The 14968-nt window shown below is 38.9% G+C and overlaps 1 protein-coding gene across 5 annotated transcripts in view; it reads right to left on the minus strand.

The window, feature by feature from the left end:
* LOC115629316 (mannosyl-oligosaccharide alpha-1,2-mannosidase IA) overlaps positions 1 to 14968 on the minus strand; it is a 128161-nt gene that overhangs the window by 17881 nt on the left and 95312 nt on the right. The window contains exon 1 of one of the 5 annotated variants that reach the window (XM_030525761.1): positions 6725 to 7505. The exons of the other annotated variants lie outside the window; for them this stretch is intronic. Coding sequence (XP_030381621.1) covers positions 6725 to 7351 — 627 coding nt within the window. The 5' untranslated portion in view covers positions 7352 to 7505. Of the gene's footprint in view, positions 1 to 6724; positions 7506 to 14968 lie in introns of those variants that run through there. 5 annotated transcript variants of the gene reach the window in all.

Raw genomic sequence — 14968 nt, forward strand, 5'->3', positions numbered from 1 at the left:
TTCGTTATTGGACGCAATCGCTGATATCGATTCTCCGCAGTGACAAGAAGAGTCTTAAAATTGCTTGCTAGAAAGCACAAACAAATTAATTAATGAACTGAACACAATCGAAAATATTTAATTAATTTATGTATCGCAAAGAAATGTTCATGCAACATTGAATGTGTATTGCTGGAACTAATGACCAGGGATGCCTCAAGCTCACAAGCATTATCTACTTATGCGCAGCATCGATTGCTTTCCTAAAAAAAATGGTAGTCAATTAAAAAATTGCTCATTAAAAACATTCCAATGGAAAACACAAGTCGAATGAAAGCTACACTGTTTACAACAACAACAAAGTTTAGATAACGTTTCAGAAAAACATGTCAGCTATTTGTCGCAATCAAGTACTACAAGTATAATGGTTCACTTTCTAAAAGGCAGCAAAGTTACGAAGTTTGAAAAGAAGGCGTAGAAAAGCAACCCTCTATATCTTAAGATTAATAGAGTTTCCCGTTTTCACAACCAGCCTGCCATTAGGAATAAGTTTTTTTTTAAATCGTTGTTCTTTATTTATGATCTGTTCTAGGTTGGACAATTAATAAATGATAACTTTGACATTTTGTAGTCATGCTTCTTTTCCTGATAGTTGCGGCTCGAATGATGGTTGATTCGAACCGAGTCCTACTTAAGGGATTCCTGCAAATTCGTTGAGCTATGCCAGGCGCCAGGAATAAGTTGAACAATAAAACTGAACATGCTCTGGCAGTATATATTTTATACACTGGGTTGCCGCAACCTGGTACCCGTATCGCGTAGCCTTCATGCCCATGCATTGCCACTGTGACATAATCCCGATTATGCTGCACTGCCCCGCCTTGTGCTATTGACAATGTCAACACGGCCGGGCAACAAACAAGCCCGGTCTATGCCAACAAAGATGGCTTGTGTCAGCATTTTGTAATTCTTTCATTTTTTTTTTGTCTCTACACGGCGTTTGTGGCGCGAACTGTTGAAGTTTAATTCAATGTGCAATACACTGGGCCGAAACATGATGGAAGCGCGACCAAATGCTACCTTTTGTGCAGTGCGTATTTGCATTTGACACATATTATGTGGAATATAAATAATTTTTACTACACTTATCCACTTTTAAAGATAAACAATTTACCTATTCCACAAGTTTTTATTTCAATAACTTAAATACACAAAAAGTCTTCAGCAGCAGAATAATTATAAGATCTTTGTTTAAAAAGGAAACTCAGTTCTTTGATGGTCCAAACGGTGATTGATATTTTGTTATTTCATTGCCATTTTTAATTGGCATTTTTTATTATTTGTAAGGACTTGTATATAACTAAGGTTTTCCAAGCGTTTTCAATCGGATATAAGCTTCCTGAGTTTGCACCACCTCTTTATTTGTCGGATTATATGAATTCATGCACTACCTTGTTGAGAGATGAATGGGGCTTCCCCATTTTTGTAAAGTGTAGTAAGGTGGTTCAGCCTCAATAAAATATTTTAACAATTATTTTAACAGGGTATAGGAATCAGGGTAATAAAGTCAGAAAAGACACAAACTTGTCCTCTATCGGACATAAGAGAATCTAAACACGTGGTTTATTTATTATAGCTCCTATACCTTCTGAGATCCTCGTGGATATGGGTATATCGACTCGTTTTATCTTAATGATTAAAAATATACATATGTATTTTGGAAGGGTCTACTGGTCCCTCTTCCTGTGTGTTACATACATTGGCACTAAACTAGTATATCCTTTCACCGTGTTGGGTACAGGGTATACAGAATATCTCAAAATCTATTCCAGTAATTTTCGATCGAGATATCGCTGCAAGTGAGTGTTTAATGCGGAGACCATTTGTTGGTGCTTTCGCCACTACATGGATTGCCTTCCATGCTGATAAATGAACAACGAAGAGTTAAAAGCTTATGTATTAGGTACTTATCCAAAGATATGTAGAATTTTGTTGACTAATCTGTTGAATCACTGTACATGAGTGTCTGAAGTGTCAAGTATGTCAAAGCTACGTCAGACTTTTGACGGTCACTGAAATGGCCAACGAATGGTGTGGATTTCAATGCTGGGCTTGTTGTTGTAGCGGGCCGGCTTGCTTGGCCGACTCATTTACCCATTGCCAATGCTATTCGACTTTGCTTGGCTAGACGTGCACCTAAGGCTTGCCAGCCAATTGGAAATGGGCGCAACATTGAGCCCCATTAACCATTTGGTTGTAGTGTTGCTTTAAGCTTTTTTGTTTTGCAAAATGCTTTGCATTTCAAGGTATGTGTGTGTGTGTGTGTGTGTGCATGGGACGCGCATTTTAATGCTGACGCACACAAGAGCCAAGTTATCAACAGAGGGCAGTGCATGAAACAAGCGTGTTGAAGCCAGTTGGTTTGGTAGGTCAGTCAGTCAGTCAGGCAGTCAGTCGAAAAAATTAAATTCGACTATCAGCTGTAGAAGAACAAAAATTGGGTCAAGTTTTTGGGGGAATGGTCATCATACTATTGCAAATAGTATCCCGAGTCATGGCGATAATAATGATTGTGTGTGTGGCCCCACAAAGGGCTCTAAAAATGAATAATTGATAACAGAGACAACGGCAATGCTGCTGCGTCCAGTAAGCGGCGATTTATGTGCCTGTCCAGGGCATGTATGTATATACATGTATATACATATGTATGTAACACTCGAATGTTCCCAGAGCTAAGCTGCTGTGGATTAAACAATGTTTCGATAGCACGTACGATGCTCTAAGGTATAAGTATATATATAGTACATGAGTATAATGCCTTTAAAAGCTTACAATGCGAGCACACCTTGCTCTGTTACAAGACTCAAATATTTATCGTAGATGCTCTTCATTTCCACATCCTCATACACGTACAAACAACAGGAGAATTGCACAGAAATTCTTTTTGTTGTGCAGAAGCCAACAATTCGACAGGATGGCACTTACCCAACATCAACATTTCAAATAGTAACATCAATTCAAACGTCTTACCTGAAACGGAAACGCAAACAAAAAGAAAAAAGTGAGATGAGGTGGAAGGTAAAGCTAAAGATTTGCATTGCCTGTACGGGTAAGCTTGTGTGTGTGTCTACATATAGTATATATATATATATATATATATATATATATATATATATATATATATATATATATATATATATATATATATATATATATATATATCTATATATATATATATATATATATATATATATATATATATATATATATATATATATATATATTGTGTGTGTGTGTGTGTGTGCTTCAATCGAATGCGCCTAATGTCGGCAAGTGTTTGAATATTTGCTTTCAATTGCTAAATTCCACACGAAGCTATGTGCGATGGCGAACACACACTCACACACACAGGAGCACATGCGCTTGTATGAGTAAATATTTATATATATAGAGATCGGCACATACTATATACGTAGTATCTCGTATCGTTTGTTTGCCTATTGTGGGAAATATTTAACGCAGCAAGTGAAATTAAAGTCAATAAATTGAATTTAATTTAGATTTATTACAGTGCATGTTGAAAGGCAGGCAACAAATCCATAACAGACGAGAATTTTAATTAATTATTTTTCCGCTCCCCAAGTTTACTTGGTTGGTGCTGTTGTTGTTGTTGTTGTTGGTGTTTTTCCTCGAGATTGCTCAGCACATTTTGTCTGTTGGTTGGGGCAGGTAAGGCTTTTCTACTAGAGACAGACATGTCAGCAGATACTGGCATGCGCCAATTCGATTGCAGAGCATTTTCTGGAAACTTGATTAATAAAGTCACTCAACTAACTATAACTAAGTATGCAGTATGAGGAACGAAGAACTGCCACATAATCGAAATCAACGCATTAAGCAGATTCGCGCCCATTTCTATAACTTTGCGATGGGGCGATGCAGATTTGAAGCTTCATTGCACATTGTTGTTGTTATTGTGCAGCTATTGTTGCCGGATCTGGCAGTCAGTTGAGCCATTTAGTGGATTCAATGACTATAGAATTAGTCGCCTTTCATTTGAGGTTACTTATTGAGTTTCGAGCTGCTTCGTTGCAATTCGATGCGTTTTCCCCAAGGCCAAGGCTGGACTGGGCTGAGCTGGGCTGAACTGAACTGGGTTGGGCTCGGCTGGCTCGTATGTGTATACCCTTGTTTGTGTGTTTGTGTGTGTGCGTGTGCATGTATGCGTGTCAATTGGGTTTTGTGAGCACTGCTCAGAAAACTGGCGACGACTTTCCCACTTCGTAATTGCAATTGTAGGCAATTGTGCGAGTGTGTTGTGAGTGTGGAAGGCTGTGCGCAAATGTCAGTTTAACAGGCAATGTAGCTAAACAAACGTCAGCATGTCGACAGTCAGACAGATAAACAAATAGAAGCACGGATAAAAGCAGATACATATACGTACAAGTATATGTATAGTATGGTCTATATAGTATATAACGTGCGCTTGTATGCGCAAGTCAAACCAAGTGAGCGTAATAAACGCTAAGGTTCAGACTACCTGTATGTATGTATGTATGTATGTATTGTGCGCATACATATGTTCATATGTACGAGTATATTTCCGTGCTCCTCACAATCTACCTCATCTCACTAAAAACATTCACACACACACACACACTCTGAAGAAGTAATGTTTTGACTAGAATTTGAGCCAAAGACTAAGTCGCATGTCGGATTTCAATGCAGCAAGTTTCTGTATACAGGGTACCTTTTGTCTTCGCTGGCGAAACACAAACACACTACCATTCACTCGAATAGGGACACCATTTTAATACTCTGTACATGAAATTTCCAAAAGTATATTAGGTTTGCGGAATCTGCAAAATGTAACAGGCAGAAGGACGCGTGGCAGACCTCACAAAGTATATATTTATCCGTCCGTCTGTCCGTCCGTCCGTTCGTCCATATGAACACCTGGATCTCAGAGGCTATAAGAGCTAGGGACACCAAATTTTGCACAAAGATGCCTTATGTGTGTACGCAGTGCAAGTTTGTTTTATTTTTTTGATTTTCCCCCCACTTCCCTCCTATGAGGGGTTTTCCCGATTTTCCTTTCGTGTAATCACCTATATCTGGGAGACTGTAAGAGCTAGGGACGCCAAATTTTAGTCCAAGATGCCTTATGTGAATACGCAGAATTATTAATTAGCGCATAATTACCACGCAATATCTAATTTTCCATAACTCCCGTAATTCATTGAATGTTGAACTTAAATTTGGCAAACAACTCCAGTTAATGATTATGAGTCAGTATGCTAAGTTTCATAGGTAGGCCGATTTAACAGGAAGTTGTAGCAATATATACAGGGTGCGCCATCTTTTATGTCGGTATGTAAACATTGAATATCTTTGAAAATAAACAACCGATTTTCAAGTATGAGATATTTTTATTTAATTTGGTTCTGTACAATTCCTTCTGACTAATTTTTGAACATTGGTCTACTCAAGTCAATCGGTTCACTAATGACAAAGTTATTCAATATTTACATCCCGACATAAAAGATGGCGCACCCTGTATAATCTCAAGCCAAGCAATGCCCGCAGCGGAATATTTCAAAGTCGGGACACCTGACTTAAGCGTCTCTAATCGTTTAGTTCTTATATTGGGGTTTTCTTTCTTGGGAATCGGGCCGCTTAGAACGCAGCGGGAGGCAACGGAAAAACCCTGTATTGCTAAGAATATAAACTTTATTGGGACAAACATGACTTTCGGCTTTCATTTGTGTTAAAAAATAGATATTTTGATTAAAAACAAACTGAAATAGACAAAAAGCCAAAAACAAAAAACAACAAAAATTAGAAACAAAAGTAGCAAATTTTCTCCAAAACCAAACGATGTACGGGAGAAATATGAAAGCACCTCAGACAAATGCTCTTTTGTTATTTCCAATATACAAGTAGGTAGTCAATATAAATATTGTAGTAGTACTACCAGCTCAGTGCTGCATTAAATCTAGTGGGTAAGTGCCAAATTAGAGAGATGAATATTCAATTAAATTTTATTTATTCATTTAGTATATTTTATTTATTGTTTTAGTACAATAGCCTTACAGGCCCCACTGCCCAGGCGCGCCCAATTAATTATATTATTATAAAGTAAGCCAAACTTGCCATAAATGGATATAATGTAATTAAAAATTGTAAAACTCCTACAAGTATATACATACTCGTGCGTGAAGTATTATGCTTACTTCATGCAAATTTTCGTGTTTAAATGCGTTTTCTTTTTTATTCATTTTTTTTAAATTGGTAACTTGCTTGTCAAATGTGTCTGTCCCTATTCAAGAGCAGGTCAGTGTATAGGTGAGACAGTGTGCTCCTGCTTTAATTCCTGTACAATTGTTGGCTTTTGTTGTGTATTCTTAGAGGCTGACTTGAGTGGTATCAGTTGCTCTTTGACTTCTATTGGCCTACATACTACATATATGTGTAGTGGCACTCTTTTTGCCGTGCGTTGCAGGGTGCGCTCGGACATGGGCATATTTATTTATTTGGTATTTATTTGTCCAACCGATTCAGGACAGATCAAAAGGTCACGGGACTTGTTAAATGCATCTGCAGTGTCGTCGCCACTTGCAGTTGGCATATGCCGAGTTGATACATGATGCTGGGCAGGGAACTGTCACACGCACACGCACACGCACACAATGACAAAAGCAAGAGCACAACCCGTTTTAAAAGATTGAAGCCCCAACTCACTCACCTGGACGACATGGGCGCGCTTCTCGTAATCAATCAAACCGCTGTTCGGTTGCGTTATGCCTCCGAAGGGCAGAGCTCCTACATTTGTGTCATTCTTTTCAACTTTGTGTGATGGTGGCGTCGGCTTCATCATCATCACCATCATACTTTCTGTTGTTGTTGTTGTTGTTATGGTATTTGCCAACACATTTGACTTTCTGTCATTTTGCCAAATGACCGCCGACAATTTGGGCGGCACATGCGTGTCGGCATAGGCATCAGCATCAGCATCAGTAGCAGCATCATTGTGGGCCACACTGATCATCTCTTGATGTATTTGGTCCGCCGTCCTCGTCTCGCCGGGAGAATCATCGTCATCATCACTGTCACTATCGTTCTCATTAGGGAGGATGCTGCTGTTAAGCTTTACGTAAATATTCCTTGGATGATTGTTGACAAAGTTAAGCTCCTTGATTTGATTGTCATTTGCACTGACACTATCGCTCGCCACCTTCTCGTTCAGCCGTATTATGTTCGACAAGTTGATGTTGTTGATGAGAGTTATGCCCGTGATAACCACCAGGACGATGACAAATCCGATGACGCCAATTAGCAGCACTGGTGTCGTTTTCGATGTTTTCGGGCACATTTTTCTTTCCACGTTTAATATATTGTATTAAATTATATATTTTAATTGTTGATCACTCGCCAAAGGTTGTTGGTTGTTGACTTAATTCGCTTAACTTCTTTACTAAAGCGTACTAAATAGCTATCACAAGTTCATCGGAAGTTCTTAGTTTGAATGCGTTTCGCGTTGTTTTATTTATGAAGACATCATCTACAGATTTATTTGAGGAATGATTTGATTCAGTGAGTGTGCAAAGGAACAGAAAGATACATACATATGTACTATATATACATACTCGTATATGTATAAGCAGTTGAGCTGCTGAAGACGTGCAACTCAACTCTGGCAGCACAAAACTCAATTTAAACTGACGAGCGACATTTTCTTGGATACGGAAGATGCGCGCTCCCACTTCTCAGCCAAGGCTATCGCCAACTTTTGTTGGCACAAGGGATATTGGGGCAGGACGTAAGCGTAAGCTAGGAAAGTAATAGCTTAAATACTTAATTAAAAAACCCTACTCTAGAGTTGGCATTATTCCGACTAGATATTTATTTACATTGCAAATATAGAATGCAATCTCAATCAAAAGCAGTTTCAATGAGCACCGCTGCTATGATGGATGCAACAATCTAATATTATAATAAAAATGCAGGGTCACTTCTTTATTTGTCACAACACAGTCGTTGTGGAATATTTATGTATTTGCAACGAAACTCAAATAATTAACCTTTACTCGGGCTGGCACGACCTATATGTTCTAATCGTTAAGTCATCCTCTTTTTATACCCTGTACCCGAAGGCTAAAAAGGGTATATAAGGAGCCAAAAGATGTATATATTTTTAGTCAGCATGACGAGAGAAATTGTGAGAGCCGTGTCCGTCTGTCCATTTCCTCTGTCTGGATTAACCAAACTTTGCACAAACCTAATATACCCTTTTTACCCTACGGGAACAGGGTATAAAAAGCCGAGAGTGATTTTTCATAAATTCAAAAAATTGATAGTATTAGCTTTAAAAAGCAAAACTTTTCAAATGTTGCGTGATCTGAGCAAATAATGTGTAACGTATCATCTTAATGGAGGATTTAAGGCCCAGTCTGGCAGCGGACGTCCAAGGATAACTAGTGGGCGTCAGGACAGGAATTTAGTCCGAATGCGCAACCTTTTTAAATGGCGATAATTGATAAATTATTTGAACATGAAAGGAGCCGCAAAAACCCCTTCTTACAGCAAAATTTCGTTTCACCAGACTAAATTTTTGCCAATAGCGGATAATAATTGAGCTAATATTCTGATATTCTCTGGCGAAAGCTGGAAGGTACTATCAACTTTGCAGCCTATGTGGAAATAAAAAAAATGGGTGTTTTGCCTGCAATCGAGGCTATAACTGAACACGTTTCAAAAGTGTTTTTTCCATCGTTCGAAATCGGTAAGAACTACGTGGACCTTTTGTTTCAATTTTTCCAAACATTTGATCACTAATCAACTATTTTTTTTGGCTTAGGTTACGGAGTATAAAGATATTTTTGGTATAGAGTCTCTTTATTGTCCTGGAAACAGCCCAGACCTCAACCTTGTTGGGGACGTTTGGTCTATTATAAAGCAAAATACAAGCAAAATTGCAAAATTGCAAAATTGAAAGAGATCATTGAATTTACTTGGCATGATGAAATTTCTCTGGAAATGTTAAGAAAATTATACGAACGCATGCTTAATGGACTACAGAGCGTTGTGAAGGCAAGAGTCGGCCACAGCCACTTTTAGAGAAGATAATCATTTTTATAATCAATAAAAACTGAATTAAAATCAGAGACAAGTAATAATTACAATTTCTGTTGTTTCCGCATGAAAATGTGTTTTTTTTACTTTATCATAATATTTTATCATCCAAAAATATAGTTTTGGTAGAATATACTGACTTCGGCATAAAAAGTGATGATTTAAATGGAATAATGTTACTTGCAGAACTGAATGCAAAGAAAATGATTCAAAGCGAGCAACGGCCTGACACATCCGCTAGACGACTGTCGAATGACGGTACAAACAAACAACAAAGCACATTTTTTAGTGACATCCCATAACCGATACAGTGGTGCCTAAAACAACGAAGGCGATCGCTTCTCCACACCCACACCCACGCCCACGCCCATGCCAACTATGTCAAGGTGCGAACAAAGCACTTGGCACTCCCCTCCGCTGGCGGTGATAGCCGTCTCCCCAAGTGCCATGCCGAGCACATTAACCCCAACTGCAATGCAGGCCACAGGCAGCCGGCAACAACAACAATGCTACAACGGCAGCAACTGCAGCTGTCTGAGCCGGCCAGTTCAAAAGCTTGTCAACGCAGCAATTTCTAACACCAACACCTGCACAAGGCAACTCGCATTTACTGCCAAACTCTTTTAACATTATTGGTGCCATTCGGCGGTCACCCACAACAACAACAACAACAGCAACAACACAAGCGCACAGGTGCCGAAAAAGACCAAAGTGGAACCGGTCGTGCAGACTGGGCTTGGCCGCTACTTGTATGCAAATACAATACAAGCCCAGTCCAGTCCAGAGAATTCAACACAAATAGCGGCGATAAGCTAAAAATAAATCGCAGGCCAAACAAAGGTGAGACAGAGCCGAAGTGCAGATTAAACAGATTTGCCGGTATTAACGAAGGTGACCCCCAAAAGCAAGACCGAACCACCGCAAATTGTCAGAAGAGAATAAAACAAAATACAGACGCTCCTGAAAACCAATTCGCGCCCAGATTATTGGCTATAGCAGTTCTCAAATAGGCCCACTTACTAACAGATATACGCAGAAAAAAAAAAACAAATGGCAATAATTATAATACAAATGTAACGCATCGTATGAAAGGCATTAGCATTAGTGATGTAACTATGCATCGATGCATGGATGTATCCATTTTTACGTCAGCGATTGTTTTCGATTTTAACTCGATGTTTTTCGATTCGATTTTCCGATCGATTTTTATAAAAACATCGATTTTCCGGACATTGCCGCCAAGAAGAGAAATCCCGCGAAATACACAAAGCTTTTAAATAGTGAAACCGCTTATGTACATATATAGAAAAGTGTTAACTGAATCACTGTTGAATCATGCCAAAGTAAGTTGTAATTCCCATTTCAATCGAAAATTACGATTTTAGCTAAATAATTTATAGAAACGAATTCATGCAGAGCGTGCATTGCTAAAAGTAACGGCACAAGGCTTAAAATACTGAGCTTAGCGATTATTTAGAAATGCCTCTTACAGATCACAATGTTTGCCCTTTGTAGACTTGGAAACCACTTCGCATCATATTGCCGATAAGTATATTGTTGTACTTGGGACTTCTGTGCCATCCTTCAGCGGCAGGTTGTATTTTAAATGAACGGCGTAACCGCATATTGCCAGAGCAGCTCTCAAAATTAATATTCTTTACAAATTTTAATATGAATATATGAATATGAATGGAAAACACTTTTATTAAAAATCGATGTATCGATGTTAAGCTTTTCGATACAGCGCTGCATCGATGTTTGTCATGGCCATTTTCGTTTCCGATGTATCGTTGTTCATTTCGGACTTACATTGTTTACAGTGTTTGTAAATTATCATCAAAGGCATAAACCCTAATTCCGTCACTTGTGCTGCTACCCTTTAGCGAAAAATTTGCAGCAGCTACAGTGGCAACAAACTATACTATATATAGATATATATATGTGCCTGATATGCAAAGCTGTTCCCACCAGTTCACAACTGCACCCAGCCATCCAGCCCGAGTAAATGACACTTTGGTCTCTTGGGTCTCATTTGCAAATGCCCTAAAATCCGTAAACCGTCGCAAGCCGCCAAAATCCCCAAACGCTGCTCCAACTACGCCCTCTGACAAATCTCAACAATAAAGCTTCGCACAGCATAGTACTCCAAGTTCAGAAAATAATATAAAACTATGATGGCATCGATGCAGAAAAGTATGATAAATTTTATGGCCATTATGCAAACGATGCAAGAACTTATCCAAATGCACTCGAAATACTCTAATGGCTTCGCCGAGCATAGCTCTCTGGAATGCAAATGGCATTCCATGCCACAAGCTGGAGCGGTCAAGATTCCTCGCCGATAAGCAAATTGAAACAATGATTTATTTAGAAGCCCACCATGCTAACAGATTTAATTTCAAATATTGGAATATGCCTTCTACTGCAAGAATCACCGCATTTGGGATAAGGCACATCAAACATTATTCTCTAAGTGGGTTTGCGAAAAATTAACTGCAAGCAACATCAACAGTTATTGGCTTCGAGGTTGTGGAGCTCACAATTATCCAGAAACAACGGGTTATCTTTGTGTAGTAAATCTAAGAAAGCCTCGCTATACCACGAAAAGTCCCAAAAAGTTCGGTTGACTACTTCTGCTGCCCACAAATCAAAGATAGCGGCCCACAACAGACACAACCGACTCGCCTTAAGGACTTGAAATATAGTATATGAGCAGTAATATTGGACTGAGTCCAACAATCAATGGCAAAGCTGCCATCGAGTCGTAAGCGCAGTTGTTGTTGCTGCCGCTGCCCATTCAACTCCACAGTCTGGTGCAACCCCGAGGGAAAATCAGGACATGGCGCAGTCACACAATTATTATCAGCTATTTCATAAAAATCGGATTACAGGTTTTTTAATGGGATTCTACGATGCAGTCGCCTTGTAACCCTATGCAAGAGATCAATTATTAAATGATTCCCAAGCCAAACATTTGCAGCCGTGCTTATCAAAGCTATACGATAACAACAAAATATATATTCTTGACAAATGTGGGAAATTACATTTTCATCTTTTGCAGTATATGCTTATATGTATGTTTGTATTATTATAGAACCGGAGTAAGTAAACTGCATTTTCTACCAACATTCCCCTTCCCCATCATCGGGCCCTAAGTCATTTTCTACGCCGAAGAGCTCACAAAGAGACTCGAGGCTGTTGCAGTTATTATTCTTGTTGGCCACATGCTGGGTGGTTGCCTCCAGTATGCTATTGATTCCCAAAGATTTGGCGGCTTTCATCAGATCATAGACGAGTTTACTTCCTTCCAGCTTCGGCAGTGTGATCGTAAGCAAGGTAGCCAGATCGATTGACTAGTTTGTCAAGTCAAGATGAACAATTTGTGGAAATCGATCGACTAGTTTCTCAAGTCAAGATGCTGGGTCTCAAAAATTGTATTAGTCTACACTTGCGAAAGTCTACACTTTCGATTATCATTTAAAAATTAGTTGTTTCGGGCACTGTATTAAGTTCAACCAGACATTTTTATAACGTTTCGTTATCATTTCCTTTCACCAATTTGGATTTCGGAACCATTTAGCAAGTCAACCGCATTACCACAGGAATTGCTCCTTAAGTGTTTGGCCGTAGCTGGCTTGAAGTTCCATAATACACAATGAAAACGCTGCTTTCGCCAAACACAGACAAGGTCTTAATCAATGAAGAGAACATAACCCAAGAGTATGAAATAGGAGTACTTGTAGATGTGGAACTAGGGTCTACGTTATATGTGTCCATAACGGACGCGAAAAGAAGAACAAGAGCGAATCCTCTGCTGCATTTTGTGGGCCTACGCCCTACACTCCAGTACTACTACTGGAGTAAAATGGTTCCCCTAATAATTTCAATTGGATTCAATTTAAAATAGAGTAAGAGAGTTTTTGGGGCTCTTACAAAACTCTCAAGATACTCTATCCGTCTTTTTGCCTGTTATGGGGGAAAATAGGATCTCCACCTTTTGGAGACCTGCCTCACACAGGCTTGCTAGCTTGCCGTTTAAAGAAAGGTTTGGTCAGAAAAGAAAATGAAAATAAACTAATTCAGTTGTATGATTTCATTTTATATCACTTTTCAGGCATAATATTCATATTTAGTTTTGGCTTAAGCATGCATTCTAGAGTTTTTATTCAAATGAGTGTTCCATGCAGAAATGTTAAATTGGCAAGCTTTCAAGTTCATATTAATTAATGACATCTGGGTTTTCCATGCAACCATATAACCGTATTAATTACACTAGTTTCCTTTTAAAGCTATGTTGGAAATGAAAACCATTGCAGAAGCTGCATTCAGACAGCGACACATGCCAGTCATTTGACATTTCGGCTCTCGAAATTGTTGTGGTCGGTTATAAACCGTCCAAATCGCGCGTGTGTGTGTGTGTGTGTGCATTTGGGCGCCCAAAATGTGGCGGCAATGGCGACAAATGGCCAACTAGCCGCATTAGCCCCAATTAGAAAGATATTGCACATCGGCCAATTTGATCCCCGGACGGAATGCTGACATATCTTCTACGCCAACAACAATACTGAACGACCACATAGCATACAAATTGTTTGCAATTAACAATTAAAATTTGGCCAGCTTCAATGTGAGCGCTCATTAAAATTGTGGCTCAGCTTGTGTGTGTGAGAGGCTGTTTGGGCTCTTGGGAAGGGCAATTAAGTTGCGCATATGTGTATGTGTGTGTGTGTGTGTGCGTGTTTGTGGTTGTCTGTGTCGCAAGCTGTCCGGATGTGGAAATCCGTATGCGATATGGTTTTTTCCAAGTGTGTAAAGGCAGCATTATATTTATTTATAGCAATATCTCTTGCACAAATGTGGAAAATTCAACAATATGTATGAGTGCTAGAGTCATGCACGTCCGACAATTAATAGATTTGAATAAAACATTTGTCGAATAATGCATTTTTTATCTAAAAATGTAAAATTCAATAAAATATAACCACAAATATATAGCACGTACGCGCTCTTGCATAAATATGCTTTATTGTGCCAATCATTCCCATAAGATTTAAAATGTTTTAGCTTTGCATAATCGGAATTAAAAAAAGATGTAAATACTTAGCAAATTTTAATATATTTGCAGAGAGCATTTTATGTTTTAAAGTGGTATTTGACATGATCGTTTTATTGTATTCAAAGCGAAATTTCTGAATAATTTTTCACGGTTTAAAAGCATGTCGAACGAGTGTTTTTGGATGGCTTTCAGAATGTTGGCACAAGCTCTTCGGATGGCTTCTACCTCCACATAGCACATTCCTTTCAAATCGGACGAAAACTAGGAGTGGTTGATGTTCACAATGCGAATTTTTTTCAAAAAATCTGTCGCAAGTGTTGACCCAAGAATTTGCGAGCCTCAAAACGAACTTCATTTGTGCTCTTGTCTGCTTTAGTGGATGCTTTAGTGATAGCACAGATAACGTCGAATGCCCACAGAAAACACAAACGGAATATTTGATTTTATCAAAGCCCCCAAGATATCACATGAAATATGATACTATCTTGAAGAGTCGAAAGTCTCTATCACTGGCACCAAAGCACGCTTAGAAAACTCACTCAGTTCTGCCACACCTCGTGTAAAGAGTGTGCGTGTTGTGTGGAAAAGTAGGCAACTTTCTGGTAAAGGTAAGAGTTGCACTTCAAAAATTATGTCGTATGCAAAATAACAACAACATAAAACACGAAGACATGACAGCGACAAGTGGAACAACGACAACAACAGCGGCATCAACTGCAGCATTACCATCAATGTGAAGTGCACAAGTATATGGCAATATGGGGGAGCAAGCATTGAGCCTTGTCTGCAGGCAGGACTTGC

This window comes from Scaptodrosophila lebanonensis, unplaced genomic scaffold (assembly GCF_003285725.1).
Source record: "Scaptodrosophila lebanonensis strain 11010-0011.00,11010-0021.00 unplaced genomic scaffold, SlebRS2 tig00000138-arrow-arrow-pilon, whole genome shotgun sequence".
NCBI classification, from domain to species: domain Eukaryota; kingdom Metazoa; phylum Arthropoda; class Insecta; order Diptera; family Drosophilidae; genus Scaptodrosophila; species Scaptodrosophila lebanonensis.